Source organism: Danio rerio, chromosome 5, assembly GCF_052040795.2.
Source record: "Danio rerio strain M-AB ecotype USA chromosome 5, GRCz13ab, whole genome shotgun sequence".
In the NCBI taxonomy this organism is placed as follows: Eukaryota; Metazoa; Chordata; class Actinopteri; order Cypriniformes; family Danionidae; genus Danio; species Danio rerio.
In genome coordinates, this window is record NC_141025.1 from 21096078 (window position 1) to 21123007 (window position 26930).

The 26930-nt window shown below is 34.2% G+C and overlaps 2 protein-coding genes across 2 annotated transcripts in view; both read left to right on the forward strand.

The window, feature by feature from the left end:
• sgsm1a (small G protein signaling modulator 1a) overlaps window positions 1-26930 on the forward strand; it is a 766057-nt gene that overhangs the window by 143255 nt on the left and 595872 nt on the right. The gene's annotated exons all lie outside the window — the stretch shown is intronic.
• Window positions 3092-26585, forward strand: svopa (SV2 related protein a). Its single transcript, XM_087253363.1, has 16 exons — window positions 3092-3329; window positions 9206-9366; window positions 11605-11690; window positions 11925-12023; window positions 12199-12270; window positions 12374-12498; window positions 13658-13721; window positions 13943-14068; window positions 14213-14341; window positions 17433-17506; window positions 17683-17759; window positions 19832-19936; window positions 20028-20139; window positions 21832-21913; window positions 23379-23468; window positions 25780-26585. Exons 1-16 carry the CDS (start codon window positions 3295-3297, stop codon window positions 25990-25992), a joined length of 1650 nt encoding a protein of 549 aa, XP_087109489.1. The 5' UTR covers window positions 3092-3294; the 3' UTR covers window positions 25993-26585.

The following is a 26930-nucleotide window of genomic DNA, read 5'->3' on the forward strand; positions in this document are numbered from 1 at the left end:
CTTATAAGTTTGAAGACTGATTAATTGTTCAATATCCTATTCAAACTTTATATTGGTTTTTTGTAGAAAACATTTGTAGAATTATAGGTATTCTAGAGGTAGAATTTGTAGAATTAGAGGTATTTGTAGAATTGTACATCACTAAATTGCACCAGCAGTAAAAGCTAAGATTAAATATAAAGCAAAAGATGACATTTAAATAATGTTTAAACATGTTCAGCTTTTCTGGAAGTCCCATTAAGGTTTAGGCCATTTTAGTCTTTGGTAAAACGTATAGCCTATTTTGTAAATCGCAGATGACATAATTCAAATTTAAAATAAAAATGTTATTTACAGCATTTTTTTTATCACAAAAAGGTCATGTTTTCACAAGTTGTTTACTTTAGACAACACAGTTCCAGTGTTTTAATTTCAGAAATGTTAAAAAACAATATTTAGTGATATGAAAAATTTGTTTGTTATTTGTTTGAAAAAAAAAACTCTATTTCACAATATTGTTTTATAAAATATGTAAGAAATTTTATCAGCGCTTTGTTGAATAAAACAAACATTTTACTTAAACCAGAGGCTACCTAAAAGTCCTGTAAATTCAGAGAAACTGAAAAACTGCAAGTGGTCTCTTCATTTTTTCCATAGCTGTCTATTAGCTATATTTATTTTGAATTTCAACTGTGCAGTGCAATTTATTTACATTTATGGACTTATTCTCTCTCGTTGAATATTTGAAATTAAATATACTAGCTAAACATTATTATTCTCACATTTTGGAAATACATATTCTGAAATAACATATAAATTGTAATGTTATACAAACTGAATTCATAATTGTTATACAAATTAGAATTATAGCCTATAATGCAAATTGAATAGTCAGTGGGGCAAAATTTCAATGGAGTTGTCTTGATTGGTCATCTCCAAAACATTTATCAAAACATAAATTATAATTGTTAAATTATAATGTAGCCTAAATTGAAAAGTGAATGGGAAAAAATATCAGTGAAGTTCACAGTAGGCATTGACTTGATTCGTGATTGGAACATTTACCAAAATAACAAATTATAATGTAATACCAACTGAATTTATCATTGTTTTACAAACTTAAATTATAATGTAAATTTAATAGCAAAAAGGGCAAAATATCAAAAAACTTCACGGAAGGCATTGTCTTGAGTCGACATCTCCACAACATTTACTGAAATTACAAACTATTATGTTATACAAACTGAATTTAGTTATAATTGTTATACACACTAAAATTACAATGTAAATTGAATACTAAGTGGGCAAAATATCAATGAAGTTCACAGTAGTCATTGTCTTGAGTCGACATCTCCAGAACATTTACCGAAATAGCATACAGTGCATCTGGAAAGTATTCATAGCGCTTCACTTTTTCCACATTTGTTTATGTTACAGCCTTATTCCAAAATGGATTAAATTAATTTATTTCCTCAAAATTCTACACTCAATACCCCATAATGACGATGTGAAAAAAGATTTTTTGAAATTGTTGCAAATTTATTAAAAATAAAAAACCTGAAAAGTCACATGTACATAAGTATTCACAGCCTTTGTCATTAAGCTCTAAATTCTGTTTTCACTGATCATTCATAAGATGGTTCATTAGATTGCACATGATTTGAAAAGCCAAACCCCTGTCTATATAAGGTCCCAGGGTTGACAGTGCATGTCAAAGCACAAACCAAACATGAAGACAAAGGAATTGTCTCTAGACCTCCAAGAGAGGATTATTTAAAGGCATAAGGCTGGGGAAGGTTACAGAAAAATTTCTGCTGTTCTGAAAGCACAGTGGCCTCCGTCATCCGTAAGTGGAAGATGTTTGGACCCACCAGGATTTTGTTAGTCAGGGAGGTGATCAATAACCCGATGGTCACTCTGTCTGAGCTCCAGCATTCTTCTGAGGAGAGAGGAGAATCTTGCAGAAGGACAACCATCTGTGCAGCAATCCATCAATCAGGCCTGTATGGTAGAGTGACCAGACTGAAGCCACTCCCCACCTGGAATTTGCCAAAAGGCATCTGAAGGACTCTCAATCCATAAGAAACTAAATTCTTTGGGCTAATGAGACTAAAATTGAACTTTTTAAAGTGAAAGCCAGGCATTATGTTTGGAGAAAACCAGGCACCGCTCATCACCAGACTAATATTATCCCTGGTGTGGGGAAAATTAATAATGAATTTCATGGTAAGCATTGCCTTGATTTGTTGTCTCCAAAACATTTTCCGAACATATATAAATTATAATGTTACACAAACTAAATCATAATGTGTATTGAGTAGTAGGGAAAAAATATCAATGAAGTTTACGGTAAAGGCGGAGTATTGTTTTGGTTTGTCATCTCCAGAACGTTCACCAAAATAACAAATTATAATGTTACACAAACTGAAATTGTAATGTAAATTGAAAAATGAATGGGGTAAAATGTCAATGAAGTTCACTGTATACCATATTTTTCTGATTGGTCATCTCCAGAACATTTACCGAAATAACATATATAAATTACAGTGTTATACAAACTGAAATTATAATGGAAAATAAAACGTGAATGGGACAAAATAACAATGTTCATGGTAGGCATTGTTTTTATATGTTATCTCCGGAACATTTACTGAAATAGTTTATATAAATTATATTGTTATACAAACTGAATTCATAATTGTTAACAAGCTGAAATTTTAATGTAAATTGAATAGTAAGTGGGGCAAAAGATCATTTAACTTCACAGTAGTGGTATTGCCTTAATTCGTCATCTCCACAACATTTACTAAAATAACAATTCATAATGTTATACAAACTGAATTGTTATAGAAAATGTTAATTATTATTATTTAAATTGAAAAGTGAACGAGGCAAAATATCAATGAACTTTTGCATTTATCTCCACAACATTTGCCAAAATAACATTTATTATGTCATACAAACTGAATTTATAATTGTTTGCTAACTGAAATTATAATGTAAACTGAAAAGTGAATGGGACAAAATATCAATGAAGTTCACGGTAAGCAGAGCGTATTGTCCTGATTCGTCATCTCCAGCACATACGGACTGTCCTCTCCCCGGCTTCTTCATTGAGTCTCGGGCGTTCCAGCCGCTGCACAGATCAGCGCGACCGGGAAACGGCAGCAGAAATCATGGCAGCTCCGCACCGCGCCGCCCCTCACTGAGCCTCTCCGCTGTCCTCACGCCCGTGGTGCTGAAATCAGCCGCGACCCTTCAGCAATGTAACGGCAATGAGACAAAGACACCGGCAGCCCGACAAACAGCCCGATAATGGACGATGATTTGTTTCAGTTAAGACAGCTTCCGTGAGTGCGCTTTTCATCCCGTTTCTGTCGGTCATGCGAATAGCCTACTCTCCCGTTCATATAAGCTCATGTAGTGATCTAAAACGCAACGGCGTACACAATGTGACATTGGTATTCATGCAACTTCGAGTGTATTTTATGTGTAAATCAGTGCTTATATAATGGATGTCTGATATAGAATGGGGATAAATGCAGCCAGGTTTTGTCTTGAATGAATTGGCTGAGGTGCATCCTTAGTAAACAGCTCGAGTAGATTAAATTAAGAGCTTATTTTTGCACGTTAAAGCAGTAATGTTGTGTTGCATATTATATTATTTTCCTCTTCCACTGCTTCGTTTGCGTTGCCCATGACGCCTTCTGTTGGATAACACAACGGTTGGTGTGTAATTGTTTTTATTATGAGACAGACAGACAGGCAGACACGCATTTTGCTCACAGATCCAAATTTCACTTTGACTATTTAGATAATGCTACATAGTTTCACAATTTATATCTAATATAAATGTCAAATTCTGACTTTGAGATTTATTTTATTTTTTTTTATATTATTTAAGGTGTATATGTGGGGAATTTTCAGCAAAGGGTTAAATACAACACGAACCACTATCCAATTTTTTTTTACAAAGTTATGCAATGTTGTTAATTGTCCTTGCTACAGTACAGTTGTACACTGAAGTACTGAGTGATAATTAACAACGCGTGCATGCCATAGAGTTGGGTTTAGGACAACTGTTGGGATTAGGAGTTGGGATTAGAGATTGGTGCGATGCATAATTTACGGTTACTCAAAGTAATTATGCATTATTGAGATATTCTAGATAGTGCATGTTACATGTTAACAAATGTGGCTTTCCCCCCTAAAATTAGCATAAAATACAATTACAATTAACATACTTTTCTATAAAAGTACATAGTGTCCTGCTATTTTTTTTTTCCTGAAATATTTTATTGTTATTAGAATTAAGTCTGTAACCAGGGCTTGATTTATGTGAGTGCATTACTTGAATGTTATTATTATTTGTTATGATTATTATATTATTAATTTATTATTATTATAAGATTTTATTTTTAAAGGTTATAAGCCAGTATGGCTGTGGCGGGAAGTTAACGAGAATTATTTATATTGTTTATTACATTTTCCATTCATTGTATTTTATTAATGTCTACCCCAATCCCAAACCCAACCACCACAGTTATGTAAAAACAGATCTGGAGTCTTCTCAATTAGTATTACTGATTAACCATGTGGATGGATGATAACAGCCTTCTGAGCCTACTAGTAGGCACAGAATGCCCCTACTGGCACATATCTGTCAGCTGATAACCACTGATAGCGCTCATTTAATCTAGTGATAACATTCGAATCGGGTGCTTATATTTCTATCAGTTGTCAAATATAAAATATGTAGGCACTTATTGTTTCTGTCTTAAATCCGAGCAGAAACTCTTAATCTCATGAAGAAGTCATAGAATTAAATTTTGTCTGCACTTAATAAAGTTTTCCAATAGAAATAATTTAATAACTTTAAATCAATGCACGGGGTGACACGGTGGCTCAGTGGTTAGCACTGTTGCCTCACAGCAAGAAGGTCGCTGGTTTGAGCCCCAGCTGGGTCAGATGGCATTTCTGGGTTCTCCCTGTGTTCGCATGTGTTTCCTCTGGGTGCTCCAGTTTCCCCACAGTCCAAAGACATGCGCTATAGGTGAATTGGGTAAGCTAAAATTGTCTTTAGTGTATGATTGTGAATGTGGGAGTGTATGGATGTTTCCCATTACTGGATAGGTTATTGGTTCATTCTGCTGTGGCGACTCCTGATGAATAAAAGGACTAAGCCGAAGGAAAATGAATGAATGAATAAATGCATGAAATCAATGCACTTTTACTTCATAAAAAAATTAATTGATTTAAATAAAATGAAGTGAAATAAAAAAAATAATTTAAAATGAGATTAATAAGATGAAATAAAAAATATGCTGTTCATTATTAGTAGTTTGTCATGTTTTCAAGTGCAAATCTTGTTCGAATCATAAACAGTTCATTTTGAAAATAATAAAAATTAAAATAATATATGGATTAAAATATTTAAAAAGAACAGCACATGTTTGCAGTATGATCAGAAGAGAAAATAACTAATTTTCAGATTTTAGATAGCCTTAATTTTAAGTTTCATCCCAAGCAATTTTTTTAAAATGAAAAACAACTGAAGATCAAAAGCATCCTCTAATGTTGTGTTTTCAGCCTTTGAAGTGCTACTAATACAATTCATATTTCGCTCCTTATAAATTTGGCTCGTTATTTCGCTCATCATAAATAGAAAAACTTTATTGTTGTTCCTTTTGAATTATTTCAAGGTCTTAAATTTGTCTTCATAAAACATATATCTTGCTTACATCTTTTCTGATAGTCATTTGCTGTTAAAAACTGAAGCTTACAACATTTTTACAGCAGTTACTGCAAATTGACACTCAAAAATGCTAGGTTATTTTAATGCAAATGTGGATAAATTGTTGACAAATGGGTGGCATGGTGGCTTAGTGGTTAGCACTGTCACCTCACAGCAAGAAGGTCACTGGTTTGAATCCTGGCTAGACCAGTTGGCATTTCTGTGTGGAGTATACATGTTCTCTCCGTGTTTGCGTGGGTTACCTCCGGGTGCTCCAGTTTTTTCCCTACAGTCCAAAGACATGTGCTATAGGTGAATTGGATAAACGAAATTGGCCCAAGTGTATGAGTGTGTGTGTGAATATGAGAGTGTATGGATGTTTCCCAGTACTGGGTTGCAGTTTGAAGTAATCCGTTGTGTAAAACATATGCTGGAATAGTTGGTGGCCTCTGAAATAGAGACTAAGACTAAGGAAAATGAATGAACAAATGAATGAAATTAAGTGAAAAAAATTAAACAAGCAAATATTAGAACAAGAACATTTGCTCTGGAAAACATGACAGAATACTGATAATGAACAGCACATTTTGCAATTCGTCTGTTTGAGTCAAATTTTTATGTGTGCTGTTCGTTATTAGGATTTTGTTTCAGTATTCATGTTTTCCAGTGCAAATGTTCTAATCATAAAGTGTTTATTTTGTAAAAAATAAAAATGAAGTAATCTTTAGTTTCACTTAAAATCAAGTATTTATAAAGAACAGCAGTTTTTTGCAGTATGATCAGAATGAACAGTTGAAGTCAGATTTATTAAACCCCCTAAATTGTTACCCCCTCCCCCCCACCCCCGTTTATTTTTTCCTCAATTTCTGTTAACAGAGACAAGATTTTTTTTTCAACACATTTCTAAACATAATAGTTTTAATAGCTCATTTCTAATAACTGATTTATTTTATCTTTGGCATGATGACAGTAAATAATATTTTTACTATATATTTTTCTAGACTTCTATACAGTTTAAAGTGACATTTAAAGGCTTAACTAGGTAAATTAGGTTAACTAGGCAGGTTAGGTTAATTAGACAAATTATTTTATAACGATGGTTTGTTCTGTAGAGTATAAAAAAAATATAGCTTAAAGGGGCCAATAATTTTGACCTTAAAATGTTTTTTTTATTTTATTAAAAACTGCTTTTATTCTAGCCGAAATAAAACAAATAAGACTTTCTCCAGAAAAAAAAATATTATCAGACATACTGTGAAAATGTCCTTGCTCTGTTAAACATAATTTGGGAAATATTCAAAAAAGAAAAAAAATCAAAGGGGGTTCAATAATTCTGATTTCAACTGTACAATACATGTAAGTTCCAGATATTAGATAGTTTTAGACCAAATCTAAAATTAAGGCCATTTTTATTTTATTTTTATCAACTAAAAACAACAGAAGATCAAATGCAACCTGCGATGTTGTGTTAAGCATTTGAAGTGTTACTAATACAACTCCTGTTTTGTTACTTTTAAATGTAGAGAAATGTAGAAAACATATCAACACATGTTTTTTCCCTTCTAATTATTTCATGGTCTAAAATTTCTCTTCATTAAAAAACTGAAACTGTCCTGGCTTCCTTTCTTACAGCCACTTGCTGTTAAAAACTAAAGCCTAAAACATTTTTGCACACAGTAAAATTACACTATAAGATTGCTGGGTTGTTTTAATACACATTTGGGTAAATTTTTGACAAACCCATCCATTAGGTTAAAAATACAATCATTTGCTTTTCCAATATTTTAACAAAGTATTTTATTTCATAATTATTTAGCATTCTATTCATGTTGATTTTTTACAAATTTGTATATTACATGATGAACATTATAACATAGCACTTATAGCATAACACTTAAGAATCTTCTGAAATAGAATGCATAATACAGCAACAAATAAATAAATAAATAAGTAAATAAAAAAACTGTGCATTAGTGGATTATTTTGAAGGAGTTTACCCAAAAATGTATTTTACTTCCAATACTTCAATAAGTGGTTGAAAATCTTTCAGTTTCTTCTGTTGAACACAAAATAAGCTATTTTGAAGTAAGCTGAAATCCTGTACCCATTGACTACCTTAGTATAGGAAAAAATACAATGGAAGTAAGTGGTTACAGGTTTCCAGCTGTCTTCAAAACATCTTCTTAAGTGTTCAACAGAAGAAAAAACTAAAACAGTTTTGGAAAGCTGAGTAAATGATGACAGAATTTTCATTTTTGGGTGAAGTATATATTTAATGAGATATAAATAACAATAACCTGTCCTTGTGTGTTATTGGATTTGACCCTATTGATGATCATCAGTGTTGCAGTGAAAGCATTTCCACATATGCATGTAAGAGTTTTAAATCAACTGCCTCTCATGCTGATGTTATTCCTGTGCTGCTGATGCTTGGCTTTAGGCCCAGTCGCCATCTGAAGCTGTGCAGAAATCATGATGGCAGCGCTTTTAATTGTTGAGATCGAGCTCAGCTCTGCTTCTATTCCATGCATAATGAAGACAATGCAGAAGAAACCACCCCAAACATCCTTCATCTGTAGCATTTTCACTACATCTGCAGTCAGTAACAAATCCAAGGCCTGTTCTGTCATCGAAACCACTGCTGATTTCAAAGGACTTCTGATCTTTTTGTGCTTTCGCGAATGCTTTCGGAGAAACGCTTGGAGAGGTCGTGTGTTTAATTACACTGCCTGTCTGCTCACCAAGCCTTTATTGCCAGTAGTGTCGCTGTAAGAACTGCAATCACAGTAATTAAGCCGTGGGATATCAGTGTGCTCCTCTTATTTACTGATCCAATCTGCCTTCATAGCCATGGATATATTTGTATAAGTAAAATCCGGCTGCCACTATGGCATCTGTTATTGTTGTTTTTAAACAGCAGCTTACATTGAGTGTGAAAATCCCTGTCATGTAGGGCTGTCGGCTCTGAGTCACAGTTTCAGAAATCACTCGACTGTCTCCTCTCACATCACGCTGGCTTTCTCTGGTGATTTCTGTCCAGAGGCGCAGAAGAGGGATTGCTTAAGCAGGAAGCTCTCTCTCGCTCTTTCTCATTACCTTGGCAACAGTGTCTTATTATGAGCATCACTCTGTCCTGCACATTACAGCTGTAGTCCAAATGCAGATGCCTGTTCTCTTCATTGATTATTTTTGCCCGGCTTCATTACAGTAAATGGCATATATTGGCTGCGTGGCGTGTGTGGGCTGCTGCTGTATTATGCGTAGGCATTGCCAGACCTGTGATTAGGCTGCCAGGCCTATTTCAAACTGTGATTATGTGATCTTTCTTCATGTTTAATGAAAACAGCCGTTGCAGAGAGGTAAAGAGGATGTTTCATTCTGAGTGCTCCGCTTATTGGTAGTTTTAGTCAGCATGTTGTTGCTGTTTGTAAATGAAATAGTGTTGAAATGTGTTTCCGCATTTGATTAAACATTTCTGATTTCTGTTTGCAGAGTGGTGAAATTTCGGCGGACAGGTGAAAGCACTCGCTCTGAGGATGAGTGCTGTGGAAGGGAAGAGGTTTTGCAGGTGGAGGGAGGACGGACGGATATGGAGTCTGTTTCTCTGGCCGATGGTGCTCCGGTGCCTCGGGAATTTGCCAACCCCACTGATGGTATGATTGTCTTCATCAGCTTTGTTTATATATTTTTAAATATAAATAATTCATTTATTTTCCTTTGACTTAGTCCCTTATTTATCAGGGGTCACCACAGTGGAATGAACCGGCTTTTTTTTTCAAATATTCATTAATTTATTTTCTATTCAGCTTAGTCCTTTTATTAATCAGCGCTCGCCACAGCGGAATAAACCACCAACTCATCCAGCATATGTTTTTCTCCTTCCAGCTGCAACCCATTACTGGGAAACACCCATACATTCTCATTCACACACATACACTATGTACAATTTAGTTTACCCAATTCAGCTATACCACATGTGGGGAAACCGGAGCATGCGGGGAGAACATGCAAACTCCCTACAGAAATGCCCACTGACCCAGCCGAGACTCGAACCAGCGACCTTCTTGCCGTGAGGCGATCAAGCTACCTTCTGCGTCACCTTTTAACAATATGTTTTTCTTTATTTAAAATTTTTTTTAAATATTCGTCTTCATGTGATATATACAATATAGCAACAGGAGACGATGTTGGAAAGAGAGGGAGGGGGGAGAGGCAGGATAGTAAAACTGTCCATGAGCAGGGACTTAAATTCAGGACACCCTAAGCACAATGACACTATGTGTTGTCGCACTGCCCACAAGGCTATGGGGAAGCTTTTCTTGAAAATGTTAAGCTATAGTTTTGTTTTTTAACTGAAGCTTTAAAATTGAGCTTTATCCATTGAAATGAGGCTGCAAAAAATACAAAAATAAATATAATATGAAAAAAATAGAAATACAGGTAACTGAACTTGAAATTTTACTACATTTTATTTGATTTAAAATAAACTTTAAAAAGGAAAAACAAAACTAGCACAATTTTGGAAATACTTGAAATACTTTTTTGTCATTGGTGGCTCTATATAGGATATAGAAACATCATACATCAAACTTTCCATTGCACAAAATGTTTTTTTAGAGTGAAAGAAATGTATTTTGAAAATGTCCTTTACGCTACAATAAAATAGTTTTAAGAACTGTTTACTGAAGGGATGTTGAGGAACCAGAAACGGTTTTACTATTGTGTCACAGAAAATATGTTTTAACCCACCAAGCAATTTTGTGTATAATAGATGTCCAAACATATGACGTCTTGGCTAAACCAAAGCTACATTTGGGCTCTCAGTGAAGATGTAGTAGACATCTAACAATAGTCCACAAATAAACTAGCCATAAAATATCAAGGCAAGGCAAATTTATTTATATAGCACAGTTCATACTAAATGATCATTCAAAGTGCTTTACAGTGCTAAACAGGAATACTAGAGGCAAGTATAAAAAAATAAAAACAAAAGAGAATTCAAATGATTAAAAACAGATTAAAATGTGTTTAAAAGATGTTTTAAAGAATTGAAAAATAAAAAAGGCATAATTGTGCAGAAATGAATCAGTACAAATGTGAAGTCTGTCTAATCGGTCTATTTGATGACTAGTTTATTTTTGGACTATTGTTAGATTAGTCTTTTTGATCTTCACTCACAGCCCAAAGTTTACCAAAGAGGTCTATTTGGACGTCTGTTAGATCTATTTTTAACACAAACATAAAAGATTGTATGTAGAAAAGTATAAACTTACATGAAAACTGAAAAAACAAAACAAAACCTAATTCAAATTATGTTTAAATGTTTATAATAATACATTAAATCCATTAAATTAAAATTACACTGTCTTAATACCTTCTATAATAATATTGTGCCTTTAAACTTAATTCATAACGTGCTTTACACAAAGAAGATACAGATGTAAAAACAGTTAGGATGTAGGATCCTTATATGAGGGATATAAGGGATGCATGCAATTGAGAAACTCTTGTTATTACCGACACCAGGGGGGCTATAAGTGAACTTCAGTTAGCAACTTGTTACTTGTGCTTACACTCATGAACAAGAGACTGAAAAAAAAGGATTTAAGTGCACAAAATAATGAAGTTGTTTCATTGCTTAGAAATACAAATGAGTGGAAATACCTATTAAGGCTATACAGAGCTGGCTGTGTAAGGCTAGTTGGGATTAATCTCTTTTCTTGAACATTAACATTAAAATAATTTGATTCTTATACACTTTATAGATTATGGTGGCAACTTAAGCATCCTTCTGATTTATCTTTGAGTCTTTGACATACAAATCAGTAAACAATGCAATTAATGCATTAAAAATACTGATCATCTGTCTTCATGTGTTACCTTTCTGTCAGATACCTTCATGGTTGAGGATGCAGTGGAGGCCATTGGCTTTGGGACATTTCAGTGGAAACTGTCCATCCTGACTGGACTTTCATGGGTAACTGAATTTCAACTAAAGATTGTACCTTCACAATACTGTATAATGACAAGCAATTGACCTTCAGTTTTAAAAAGACACTACAATAAAAAATAAAAATTATAAAAATAAATAATGCATTATTAATATTACCATCAAATGAATAACTTTTTTAAGCTGTACATCCTCATGTCATTTGCTAGTTATGTACTAAGATTTAGTAGTTGCTATATTTGTTTCCATATTTGTGTGCAGATGGCCGACGCCATGGAGATGATGATTCTCAGTATATTGGCCCCTCAGCTGCACTGTGAGTGGGCACTGCCCAGCTGGGAGGTGGCACTGCTAACTTCGGTAGCGTACATTATTCCTTTATTCAATAATGACTCCCCTCATGCTTGTTTTAGACGGCTTTGGCAGTCAAGTGTGTTTTCTTGTTCAGTTAAATCAGCTGTTTCTGAACATGATTGAATAACCACATGGACATCTAAGAAATGAGCAACTGTGTTTCTGCCCTTCTTTCAAACAGGTAGTATTTATCGGAATGATGATCAGCTCCTCATTATGGGGGAACATATCTGATAAATATGGGAGAAAAACAGTGAGTGTGTTCAAAAATGAAAGATATCAATGTCCTAAAATATAAATGTTGTTATAATCTCACTACTGGGATTGTTTAGAGCTGTGTTTGTGTGTGTGTGTAGGGTCTGAAGATGAGTGTGTTATGGACCCTGTTCTATGGCATCCTCAGTGCATTTGCACCAATATATGGATGGATCCTGTTCCTCCGAGCTCTGGTGGGCTTCGGGATTGGAGGGGCTCCACAATCGTGAGTGTGACATGTATTGTAATAGATACATAACTGTTCAAATGATTGGGGTTGGCATGATTTGTTTATATTTTTGATAGGTTTATAGGTTTTCAAATTGGGGTCTGAGGACCCTCAGGGGCTGCAAGGTAATACTAGGAGGTCTGTAGAAATGTTAGAACAAAAATAAGTGAATTAATAAGAACAAAATCATATAAAAATACTACAATTATTAGATTTTACTCAAGCATATTAAAATAAATAAATAGACACATTAGTATGAGATCATTTTTAAAATAAAAAATCGATACATAAATTAAACTAAAATTAATAGAAATGATCAATAAAATGTAAACATTTAAAATATATTAAATTAAAACAAGTAATTATTATTAATTATAAAAGATTTGTAAAAATAAATAAATTTGTAAATAACTAAAGATAAGGAGCAGCACGGTGGCACAGTAGGTAGCACAATCGCCTCACAGCAAGAGGACCGCAGGGTCAGTTGGCATTTCTGTGTGAAGTTTGCATGTTTCCCCATGTTTGCGTAATAATAAGTCATAATAGAAAATGCAGTTGGTTGGTATCCTTGTCTATAACTATGTATGCAAGATTATTTTCAACTGTTTAATAAAAATTTTATCACAAAAAAATTAATCACGTAGGCAATGAGAGAATGTGTTTGTTATTTTGAGCGCATCGAAGAAAAGCAAAAGAGGATTGTCTCAATAGATAGGGATTTCAAATAGTACAAAAATAGCAAACACATTGCTTTAAATGTTTAATAATTTGCATAAAAAGCAAGTATAGCTTTGGGGTCAGGATGTTCTCGGATAACATTATGTTAAAAGGTTTTTTGATGTGTTTTTTTAAAGGTAAATGTAGATTATACAGTGCATTGTTAATTGCAGAGCTCTTCTAATAAAAAGAGACGAAAAAAACAAGTTCTGAAAGAGATCAAACCTCTGGCAGGTTTGTAAAATTAGCGCAAAAGTAACTTGAAAGTAACGTTACGCATTACTTACTGTAAAAAGTAACGAAATAAAGCAACAAGTTTTGGGGAGCAACTTTTTTGGGGAGTAACTCAATATTGTAATACAGTACTTTTAAAAGTAACTTTCCCCAACACTGCATAGCAGTATCAATAAATAACAGAAGTCTTTCTTTTCTACTTTAGAGTAACATTGTATGCAGAGTTTCTGCCCATGCGGTCCAGAGCCACTTGCATTCTGCTGATAGAGGTAATATTCTATTCTATTCTATTCTATTCTATTCTATTCTATTCTATTCTATTCTATTCTATTCTATTCTTAGATACTTCATACCCTTATCATAATATCATATCATAATACCCTTGATTCAACAAAGTCAGTCATGAGTTGAATCAAAACACGAAATCCTCATAACTAGAATAGCTTGTATATTTATTCTCATTCATCTCGTTGCTTCTGATCTTCTGTAGATATTCTGGGCTTTGGGTACAGTATTTGAAGTGCTGCTGGCTATTTTGGTGATGCCAACTTTGGGCTGGCGCTGGCTGCTGGCCCTCTCCACCATTCCACTTTTCATTTTCGCTTTTCTTTGCTTTGTAAGTATGAACTTCTCCTATATATAAGGATGTTCTCTAACTTTTTAGAGTTAATTACGAGTAGACAGAGAACGTTTTTTTGTGGTGGGAGCAATATAGTGTCTGTACAGTAGACTAAGCAAAATGTCAAATGCTCATCAACAGTGGCTGCCGGAGAGCGCACGCTATGACGTGCTGACAGGGAATCAGGAGAAGGCACTGAACACACTCAAACGCATTGCTGCAGAGAATAACGTCCCCATGCCACTGGGAAAACTCATAGTGGCCAGACAGGTACATTAATTCTGTGTATTAAAGGGATCGTTCATTAAAAATGAAAATTTGGTCATCATTTACTAACCCTTTACTTGCTTCAAACCATTGAGTTTCTCCTGTTAAAGATATTTAGAAGACAGCTGAAAACCTGTAACAATTGACTTCCATAGTTTTTGTTTGTCTTATTATGGATGTCAAAGGTTACTGGTTTTCAGCTTTCTTCAAAATATTGTTTTAGTGTTCAACAGCAGAAAGAAACTCATGAACGTTTGGAACCACTTGAGAGTATGGAGTCAATATAGGGGCCATATAAAGAAGCAAAAGCCGCTCAACGCCACTTCCGCCAAAAATGAGCTAAAGACATTGAGTGAATGCTACCTTCCTTGTGGTCTACCTTGTGTTTTATTTGCTAATGTAAGCTATTTTTAAAAGAAAAATATAATATATAAAACTATTCATTATTTGTATTACTTCATACTTTATTCTTAGTATTACTTTAGATATTGATGTTTCACAAGGTTTTACACTACATTATGTGAATCTAACAAGCTTTGCAATGTTTACATTTTAAATCCAAATCAAAATATTAGAAATGACAAACTGTTAAGATTTATTTAATGTCCATTTTAATGTCAATGAATAATGCACTTAATTGACAGATTTCATTCATTCATTTTCCTTTTGCTTAGTCCCTGATTTATCAGGGGTTACCATAGCGGAATGAACCGCCATTTTTAATTTTAGGTGGCTTGTGTAATGTGTTTTATGCTTGGTAAAATAATTTCTAATTGCATCTTTTGTGGTTTTTCAACTAATTACACTGTCTTGTTACACTGTGTGGATTTAAAGGTTTTTGCAAAAATAGCAGAATCGGATTAAGCTGGTTTTAACCAAAAGAAAATCTACCTTGTTAAACCAAAGAATTGTCTAAAGTGACATTTTTGAAAAAAAGTTAGTTTATTTACTAGCTAATAATCTTTTCATTACCTATAAAATAAAACTTCTGAACATAATCATAGGAGCCTGATAGAAAATGCTCATTTACATGAAAAGAGGTCTGATGGATTTAGAGGGTTTTGCATCTGAACTCTTCATATGTACTTGCAAAATAAAAGAAAGTTTTGCAAACAAAAAAAAATTGAGCAAACAAATAAATAAATGTAAATCTCTAAAAATCACAAAGCAAAAATTAATTTTTGAGAAATAAACATTTATTTTGCTAACAAACAAAAAGAACTGCAAATAAAAATCAAGCAGTGCAAAAAAAAAAAAACTAAAATATTAGCAATTTAAAAAAATATTTGGCAGAATGTTTTTATAGCATTGCTTTTAAAAAACCGTCCAGTCAATTGCAGTGACATCATCACCTGGAGACATATATAAACTCTTTGTATGTCAGAAGATTTTTAGATGTTATCTTATGCTGTAAGAGTGTAAGTTTTTGTTTTTGGTAAACTATGCCTTTATATATTTTCTGTTTGTTGTGAATTGTTTTGCAGTCAGCTTTTTTCTATGTGAACACTGCGTCTGTGCTCTCACAAAACAGTATATGACTATTTTAAATAATTTCTAATAATACAACAATGCTAAATCTGTAACAATTAGGGCACTTGATATTTTGAGCTTGTGTCAGCAATATTATTTTAAGTCTGGCACACACACACACACACACACACACAGACACACAAACCCTGCTAACAAAAATAACTAAAAGAGCAATGTGCATATGTTTTTTCAATTAGAAATTATAATTAATATGTTAATTATGTTTGTAGCTGGGGCAACATGTTGGTTCAGTTGTTAGCATTGCCACCTCACAGCAAGAAGGTCGCTGGTTCGAGCCTAGGCTGGGCTAGTTGCCATTTCTTTGTGGAGTTTGCATTTTCTCCTTGTGTTGGCTTAGGTTTTCTCCGAGTGCTCCGGTTTCCCCCAAAGACATGCGTTATAGGTGCATTGAATAAACTAAATTGCCGGTAATGTATGTGTGTGAACGTGAGAGTGTTTCCCAGTACTGGGTTCCAGCTGGAAAGGCATCCGCTGTGTAAAACAATTGCTGGATAAGTTGTCGGTTTGTTCCGTTGTGGTGACCGCTGATGAATAAAGGGAATAAGCTGAAGAAAAAATAATGTTTGTACTTTATTATTAATATGAATCACTTTACCTTGGAATTAAACTATTTTTAATTTAGTATCCGCACCAAGTCAGCATATTAGAATGATTTGTGAAGATTCATATACAGGGTGATTCCAAAAGAATACCACACATTTCGGGTTGATGTCACTCGAGTGTCTGGAGGGGGCCATATTAAACATCTATGAACTTGTTTTGTACTTTTTAACATTATTTAATTACCCAAGGTTCCATCATGTTTCTTTGATTAAATACAGATTTTCAAAGTTGCAGTATTAGTTTTGATTCACCCTGTACTCTGAAGATGGGAGTAAAGGAAGGAAAAGGCTTTGCCGTCACAGGAATATATTACAGATTAAAATTTCTGAATAAACAAAATCTATTAAAAAAGAAAACACTTTCTCAAGAATTGTAATAAGATCTCAATTTAGCCTATGATGCTATTTCACTGCATGTTCAGACACCTACACTGTAAAAATTCTATAATCAGTTAGTCATGAAAGCATATGTTTTTAGGTCATTGTAATTTATTAAACTAAGTTAATCATGTTCTAACATAATTTTAAAGTTACACCAGCTGTTTAATGTCCGTTTAACTTAATATAAGTTCAATGGACTTATAAGGTGAATTTTAATCTGCTTAAAAATTGAAGGCAATCAGGATCATCTTACAGAGTGCACTGGAAAAAAATGTCACAACAAATGTTGACAACAAGTATTTTTATGTTGATTGAACATATTTTAATGAGTTAATCAGGTTTCAATTGATTTTTTTTTAAATTATACAAAGATTAACTTAATATTTTTAGTCAGGTTGCTTCATGTGAGTGCATATGACTAGAAAAGTTAAGTTGATTCAACTAAAAGAAAACCCATTGCACTTCCTTTTCACACATTTTTAACATAATAAATACAGTATTGTTATTTATATTTCATATCTCCTTATTTGTGTTGTAATTGCTGTATTATGTGTGTTCAGGAGGACAGAGGGAAAATTCAGGATCTTTTCTCTCCACACTTCCGCTGGACCACAGTTCTGCTCTGGTTCATATGGTAAAAGACTGATTCATATGAATTACATTCAGTTTATCACCCTTAAATATTTAATGTGGACGTCTGCAAATCAATAAATGGATACTGGTTCCCAGAGATTTTCACTGAAGTTTTTCACATAGTTTGCTGCTTGCGTTCATATTCTGTTGTAATGTACTGTATGCTTTCTGTTGCAGGTTCTCTAATGCATTCTCATATTATGGAGTAGTTTTGCTGACCACTGAGCTTTTCCAGGAGGGGGGTGTCTGTGGTGGTGAGTCAAAGCTATTGTGTGTTAAAACAGACTGAAGCATAGTGGGAATGGACAGTAATATGCATACCTGGCAACCCTCATGATTTCACCATTATATACCACTATCATCCCTTTTAAGTATTTTCCCGTATTTCTCCTGTATTTATATTCTTTCTATGAAAGGTGGCAGTAAAATCAACACAGAGCTAATCTCAAATGTGATATAATTGCAAGAGCTGTGGAAGAGAATAATGCTTTCATTTTATTTTGAATTAAAAATCTATTTGAATACATAAAAACACAGACATTCCCTTTCTTTCCATGACGTGTGTCTTTGCGCATCCTATGCAACCTTCCAATCAGACAATTCAGGAGCGAAAGTTGAAGCATTAGGATTTGGGTGTGCGAGACAAATACCTTTAATAATATGCAAACATGTCCATCTTGGAGTGTTTTATTTTAAACACCACTAGTTTTTATGAAAGTAATCGAATGCTTTCATTTGTTCTGTGCATTCTTAATGTGAAATCTCTTGTTATTTTAAGGGGACCTGTTATGCAAAAATCACTTTTATAAGGGGTTTTAACACAATTGTGTGGCAACAGTCTGTGAATATAAGAAGCTTCTAATGTTAAAAATTAATTTGTTTTATTTATTTATAAAAACACTTGATAAAAGCAGTTTGCTTAAACACTCGGTGTAAACTCCATTAGTGACGATCTCTCCCTCATTAACATAAGAGTTATATGTAACTATTTGTAACTATTTGTAGCTCCACATTATTATTGAAAAGAGAGATCGGTCTCAGAGCACAATCTTATTCGAATTTCAAGTGACAGAATTTCACTTGTCAATGCGAGTCGCGCATCATTAAAAACCACTGCAAATGACGCCAGACTGACACTTTCATTTTAGAACAGACTTCAGCAGAGTCCCAAACCTTAAATTTCATACACGAGGACTAAAAAAGCTTTTATATTGTTATGTGGTACAAGTATCTAAGCATGTAACGAGAAAGAGCGCTACATCCACCACGGAACCAATACAAACTAATATAAAACTGTGGCATACATCACATGCATAAATCACGCCATGAACATTTTATCTGGTTTAAAAAGGCCTTGATTAAAAGATGGCAAAATGAGAACTGTTCTGTCATAAACTATAGCAAAACAACTTGTTAAAAAGAATAAAAAAAAAGAAACCTTGCAAACAGATTAAATACAGGAAAGGAGATAAAGAGTGCTCTTTTATAATCAGCCGTCAGTTAGCGCCTGCTCTTTTTTTCCTGGTCATTGCACCTTTGCCATGTGCTGTCACTTTTAAAATATGATGTAAGCTGGTTAGCAATCGGATATAGTCACAAAATTGTAATTGACCAACAAGATCTGCAGTGTAAATGCAGCCTAAATGGCACAATTAGGATCAAAGATTAAAAGGAGCAGTTTCAATGAGTTATAAAACTTTATTTGTTGGATATTTTGAGCTGAAACTTTACATACACACTTTAGGGACATCAGAGACTTATTATATATCTTGTAAAAGTGGCATAATAGGTCTCATTTCATTTTAATTAAATAAAAAATCAAAATGGGAGATTAATCTGCTGCTCTTCACTTGATAACAATATTAACTTTAATCAAAATGTATATTTAAATTGTACAGGGAATATATTAGGACTTCAGTTTAAATAGGCTAAAGTAAATTTAAAAAAAAGCTTTATTTAATTAAGTTTTTTTTCTAATGTATGCTATGTATTCCATCATTTGTAATTGATAGAATATACCCCCCATCTTTCAACTATGTTTGTTTAGAATAGAATTGCTCTGAATGAAGAGATATAGGAGTTTGGGGTCATTTTGGGATGTGTTGAGGATGGGTTTGCATCCCAATGTTGACATGTATGATGAATGTGTATGGAACATTTATTCAAAGTATTAATGCATTACTTAGTAAATACTTCATGTTATTTAATACTATGCAAACCTTATATGCAGTGTTTAAAAGCATTTCAAAATATCACGTAATATAATGCCAATGAAACACAACATATATTCCGTTTGCATATATGTTGGTCATGTGTCTCCCCCTAGGGGCGAAGGGCAGTAAAATGGAGCCAGGTTGCAGTCTGGAGTGCAAATATCTCAACTCGGATGATTACAAGGATCTTCTGTGGACCACACTTTCTGAATTTCCAGGTACACATTTGAATTATAACACAAGCAACATCTCATAACATGTGCAAAGCAGAAAGAAAATGTGACAAATGTATTGATTGGTGCACCTCAGGCCTGCTGGTGACCCTGTGGGCAATTGATCGATTAGGAAGGAGGAAGACTATGGCACTGTGTTTCTTCGTCTTCTCCCTGTGCATTGTGCCACTCTACAGCTGTGTGGGAAGGTCAGAAATTACACATTAATTACTTTCATTTTAATAGGGCATTGAATGTCATACACTGATGAGCCAAACATTATGACCAATCAAGAGAATGAAAGGATTGTTCACGCACAAAAAAACATTTAGTCACAATTTATTCACTCTCAAGGGGTTCCAAACATTTATGAGTTTCTTCATTCTGATGAATGCAAAAGAAGATATTTTAAAGACAGATGGAAACAACTCTTGATTTCTATCGTAGGAAATACAAATGCTATGGATGTCAATGCAAGGTTTTAAGCTTCCAAAATATCTGCTTTTGTTGTTGAAGATATACTGAAGAAGGTTGGGGAAAAGCATCCATTGAATTTCATCCTACTACAGATGTCAATCGCTGCTTTTTCCAAACATTCATGAGAATATCTTGTGCTCAACAGAAAAAAAAATTCATAAAGTTTACAACCACTTGAGTGTGAGTAAATGGTGAGGACACCTTCAGGGGTCTTTTAAAGGTCAAAGCTTCAGTAGATTGGTGTTGTTTTGGCTGTACTGAGAACCAAAACCATATTAAGCAACTGGTCATAATATTTTGTCCCATCATTGCAGATCTGATTGCCAATGAAATCTAAAGTAGTATATCTTTTAAATTTGACATCTTCATATTTGAAATGCTTATCTGCCACTTTATTAGGTACACCCAACTGCGTGTTACTGCAAATGTCTAATCAGCCAAACACATGGTAGCAACTTAGTGCATTTAGGCATATAGACATAGTCAAGACAATCTGCTGCAGTTCAAACCGAGCATCAGAATGGGGAAGAAAGTGATTTAAATGACTTTGAACGTGGCATGTTTGTTGGTGCCAGATTGGCTGGTCTGAGTATTTCAGAAACTGCTGATCTATTGGGATTTTTACACACAACCATCTCTAGGGTTTACAGAGAATGGTCCGAAAAAGAGAGAAGTATCCAGTGAGTGGCAGTTCTGTGGGCGCAAATGCCTTGTTGATACCAGAGGTTAGAGGAGAATGGCTAGACTGGTTTGAGCTGATAGAAAGGCAACTCAAATAACCACTCGTTTTTAACAAAGGTATGCAGAACCAGGTACGTAACCAGGTACTTCTGCTGCGACATCGGATAGTAGGGTCAGAATTTGGCATCAGTAACATGAAAGCATGGGTCCATCCTGCCTTGTATTAACGGTTCAGGCTATTTTCTTGGCACACTTTGGACCCTTTGGGACCAATTGAGCAATGTGTCAACGCCACAGCCTACCTGAGTATTGTTGATGACAATGTCCATCCCTTTATGACCAGTGTATGACCCCATCTGCTGATGGCTACTTGCAGCAGGATAATGCACCATGTCATAAAGCACGAATCATCTCAGACTGGTTTCTTAACCATGACAATGAGTTCACTGTACTCAAATGGCCTCCACAGTCAGCAGATCTCAATCCAATAGAGTACCTTTGGGATGTGGTGGAACAGGAGATTTGCATCATGGATGTGCAGCCGACTAAACTGCGTGATGCTAACATGTCAATATGGACCAAAATCTCTGAGAAATATTTCCAGTACCTTGTTAAATCTATGCCACGAATGATTAGGGCAGTTTTGAAGGCAAGAGGGGTCCAACCCGCTACTAATGTGTACCTAATTAAGTGGCCGTTGATTGTATATCTTATATAGTCTAACCTTTTTTACTGTTTTGCAGGACATCTTTGACAGTATTCATATTCATTGCGAGGGCCTTCATCGCTGGAGGTTTCCAGGCTGCATATGTGTACACGCCGGAGGTAAGAGCCCCTTTTTAGAAGAGGTCAGACTCCGAGGAAGCTCCATCCTTCTCTGACAAAAGAATAGATAAAAGGGACAATCTTGGCCATTAAATTGCTGGCTGAGCAAATCCTGTAGATTTTCACAGTAGTGATAAATGTTTCGCTCAAGGCCACAGATGTGCTGGAGAAGGATTTCGACCTTGGGAAACATCCAGTTCTTGACTCACTCCCACTACTTGACAATCATCAAAAAACACTTGAAATAAAACAGGCCTTGTTTTTCATTCTGTTTTTTTAACTGGAGTTTATCTCCAAATAAAGGATTGGAGAGTTGAACATAAAAGATAGTGTCTGCAGGTTGCCTTTAACATTAACGTCACTGAGGTAATCTTATGTTGCATTGGTGTATTTTTGGTACTTAACAAAAAACACTGTGTCAAAATTATTGATTTCTTTTAAAGCCAGACATCATCAGAATATTAAGTAAGGGAAATGATTCAGGTCGAGAGTTTCCTACTGTTAATATTTAAAAATTAAATTTTAAGGACCACTTTAAAAGCAATTTTCTCAGTATTCTACTGTTTAAACTGGACTTTATTTCCAAATAAAGGATTGGACGCTTGAATATTAAGCATAGTGTCTGTCGGTTGCCTTTGACATAAATGTCATTAAGGTGATCTTACATTGCAGGGGTGTATTTTTGGCAAAAAAGCCAAATTTACAGTAAATAAAGCCAATTTTAAAGCCAAAACCATCTGAATATTAAGTAAAAGGATCCATGAAGATGTGTTCCTACTCTTAATTTATCAAAACTTAATTTTAAAGATGACTTTAAAGGCAGTTTTCTCAGTGTTCTGCTTTGTAAACTGGATTTTATTTCCAAATAAAGTATTGGAAGGTTGAAAATTAAACTGCAGGTTGCCTTTGATATGGATATCATTGAGGTGATTTTATTACATACTTCAGTTACTTATGCACTTCAGTATTTTACAAAACCAGTCTTACAACGTAGGGGTGTATTTTTGGTCCAAATATAACCAAAAATACATTGTATGGGTCAAAGTGTTTGATTTTTTTTTTAAAGCCTAATTCATCAGAGCATTAAGTGAGGATAATGATCCATGAAGATATTTTCCTACTGTTAATACATTAAAACTTAATTTTAAAGACGACTTTAAAGGCAATTTTCTCAATATTTAGATTTTTTTCTATTGTATCAACAATAATAAACTGTTAAATATTAAACTGCCTTTGACATGAATCTCATTGAGGTGACTTTATTGCATACTTTAGTAACTTAAAAGCATAGATTTTTTATTATCTGAAGGAGAGACTTTGGCAACTGCACTAATCATTGCCTGTGATATTTAAGTCATGCTGTAAGCACATTCACAGCTGTGTGGTTAAGTAATAGTTCAATGTTCAATGCAAAGATCCTGGTTATAAATCACTCAGTATCTCTGTCTCTCTGTGTAATTTTCAGGTTTATCCCACAGCTACGAGGGCGCTGGGTTTGGGCACCAGCAGTGGAATGGCTCGAGTTGGGGCACTCATCACACCATTTGTGGCACAGGTGTGAAAATTATGATTATTAAATGATTAATTACACAAAAACACAGAACTCTGTTTGGAAAACAATTGAAAAGCATCCTGTGATACTCTGCTGACCACATTCTGCATTTTTGCATGCAGAAATTAATGGTTAATTAATATGTTTGTTTGTTTTTTTACCAGCAATTTTTGTCAGATAACAAAAAAAATAAAGAAAAAATAAGTATACAAGTAATACAAAAGTAACTTAATAATAATAATAATAGTAATAATAATCTGACATGTACTTATTGAAATATGTATAAATGAATAAGTGATATTTAAAAATTGTTTATTTTATATTAGAGTTTATTTATATGTTTGCACAGGAATGTTTTTTCAATAACCATAAATGCATTGCATAGGTCAAAATCAGATTCCTGACTGGCTGTACCTCAGCAACCAATTGGAATTGGTATACGCCAACGGAAAACATGTTTTCAAATTATAAAAATATACAATTATAATTCAATCACATAATTCAATGTAATTATTATAAGGACAAATTATTCTAATTATTATTTATGCATTTTATTATTTTTTGTGAAATCCAGTGATTTGAGCGATGATAGCAGAGTAGAATTAATTCATATATGTGGGTCTCTGGTGAATTAATTGAAATAAATTGAGTTGAATTAAATTTATTTGACAGATTTTAGAAAAACTGTACAAAATTACAAGTATCACATACATTTTGAAATAAAACTATCAAGGATAAAGACAAAATAAAGCCCTGGGCTTGTTTCCATTGTGGTCCTTGCATTTAAAAAAACAAAGTTTGGCTGCAAAATGCAGTTGATGCATAAAACAAACAGTACCTCCACATTTTAAAACAGGAACAAAATTATTTACAAATACATACATTCATTCATTCATTCATTTATTTTCTTTTCGACTTAGTCCCTCTATTATCTATTACATTACAATAATTATCTATTTTCTAATATGTCTTTAATTGATTCTTGTTCTAAAATTGCCTGACAAGATTTCTTTGGTTTAAAAACCATTATTACACTGAATTGGCGTTTGTTATTTTTATAGTCATAGTAAAACAATATAATTTTATATCATTATATTTGGCTCTGAAAAAATAGCACACATTTTGAAGTTTACACTTTGACAACTTTGTGTATTATTCCAATTGACTACCCTTTCATTATGTTGGTGGCTGTTTTTGGCCTATTGACTTCCAATATAACAACATTTTTTGATTGCAAAGCCATGACATCATATAATACTGCAGTGGTTTCCCCTGTTGGGAAGAGGTCAAATTTGTCATTTTTACTGTTGATCATCAGTTGGCAGCATTAACCCTTTAGATAGGCCTGTGCAAAAAGGTTTCTGGCTTTTATATGGAGTTCTATGGAGTAAAACTGCAAATTATAGTGTCCGTGCATAAATACACTTACTATGCTCTGAGAGCTGAGCTGCTTATTTAGATTTTTTTCAGACATATCAAGGTAAGTGTGCAAAGCTTTCTCACATACCCAGCAAGCATATTTTGATGTTAAAAGATGTCTAATAGATGTCTAAACATAGTCATCTTGGCTAAAACAAGGCTAAATTTGAGCTTTTAGTGAAAATCTTATAGACTTCTAAGAATAGGCCAAAACTAGACTAGTCGTCAAATAAACAGAAATGAATGACTACACATAGAAAGTCTGTCTAATCTGTCTATTTGATGACAAGTTTAGTTCTGGGCTATTCTTAGATGTCTATTGGATTTTCACTGACAGCCCAAGTTTAGCCTTGTTTTAGCCAAGCTGTCTACGTTTAGATGTCGTTTAGAGGTCTATTAAACACAAAATTGTTTGCTGTGTACACACACTCTGTACTCCATAGAAAAACCAGAAACTACACTTTTTTTAGCAGTGCAACTTATGGTCAACAGTAAAAATTAGATATCTGGCCTCTTCCCTATAGGGAAAACATGCAACAATCAACAATGCATGATGTCATGTCTTTGCAATCAAAAAAATGTCATTATAATGGAAATGAATGGGCCAAAAACAGCCACTAACATAATGAAAGAGTAGTAAATTTGCCCAGAGTCTATTGTTAAAAAAATTTCAAAGCATTTTTCCAAAATATGTGTCAAAATAATTAAGTATCACCAGAAATCATTCCATTTGATGAAATACAGACAAAGCTGTTGTCAAACTGAGACTTCAAATCACCCCAGAGTGGCTGAAAACATCCCCAACAGCACACTTTAAAGGTTAAAGAATTATTATCTAAGCTCTTGCGCGTGTGATTGAGAGAAATGTGACCTGTGTCTGCTGTTGTTCCTGCAGGTGATGCTGGAGTCATCGGTGTATCTGACACTGTCCGTGTACTGCTGCTGCTGTCTGCTGGCTGCTATTGCCTCCTGTGCGCTGCCCATAGAGACCACAGGACGAGGCCTGCAGGAGTCCAGCCACAGAGAGTGGGGTCAGGAGATGATGGGACGCGCCTCAGACCACAGTCCCGGAGGAATCCCACATTCCAGCTCCGGATCGCAGGACTGACGAGGAGCACCGCCGAGAGGTTTGGAAAGACTTGGTGGAAGAAAAGCACTCATAGATGGAAGTGTAACAAAAAGATTCCATCAATGAATAGCAGATTTTAAGAACTGCTTGGTTTTGGTTTTCAATCAGTCTATAAATAACACATTCCCACACCAAAGGTTGCAAGGTTTCTCTTTATAAACAAGAGAAATGGAGGGAAATGGATTGCCATCACATACTGTAATTCGCCCCTTTTGCCTCATTGCCAAGGACTACGACAGAAAAAGGGTTGAAAGTGATCTAAAACAAGATCCGAAATCGCAAACGTCACTACAAAATACAGTGCGTGCATATTTAGATTGCAGGTTGAAATTTTGATGATATTCATTTTTTCACAAGCACATTTTTCCAACTTCAAACTTCATTTATATTAACTACTATTTATTTAGGATATAATCATCAATAAGTGATGTATAATGGAGCATTACTTATCTGATGGTTCTATGGTAGTGCATTTTTCTCATGAGCATTTCATCATTTTTGACTTTTCAGTGTGTATATACAATTTTTATTTGTAAAAGGAATCCTGCTTAAAGTGATAGTTCCCCCAAAAATGTATATTTACTCGTCATTTACTCACTCAAGTGGTGCTAATCTTTTATGAAGTATGAATCTTTGTCATCCATAGTAGGAGCCAAAAATACTACTCTACCTGACAAAAGTCTTGTCATTAAAACTAGTTGTAAGAGCAACAATTAATAACTTGACTTCTAGTTGATCATTTGGAAATCATCTGTTGAACTGCATCCCAATCATCACAAATACTGCAGAAGTTCTATTGGAACCTGCATGGACCCAATATTCTTATAGTAATCAGTCAAGTTTGTTGAAGGAAAAATCATGGTTTGGGGTTACATTCAGTATTGGGGTGTGCGAGAGATCTGCATAGTGGATGGCAA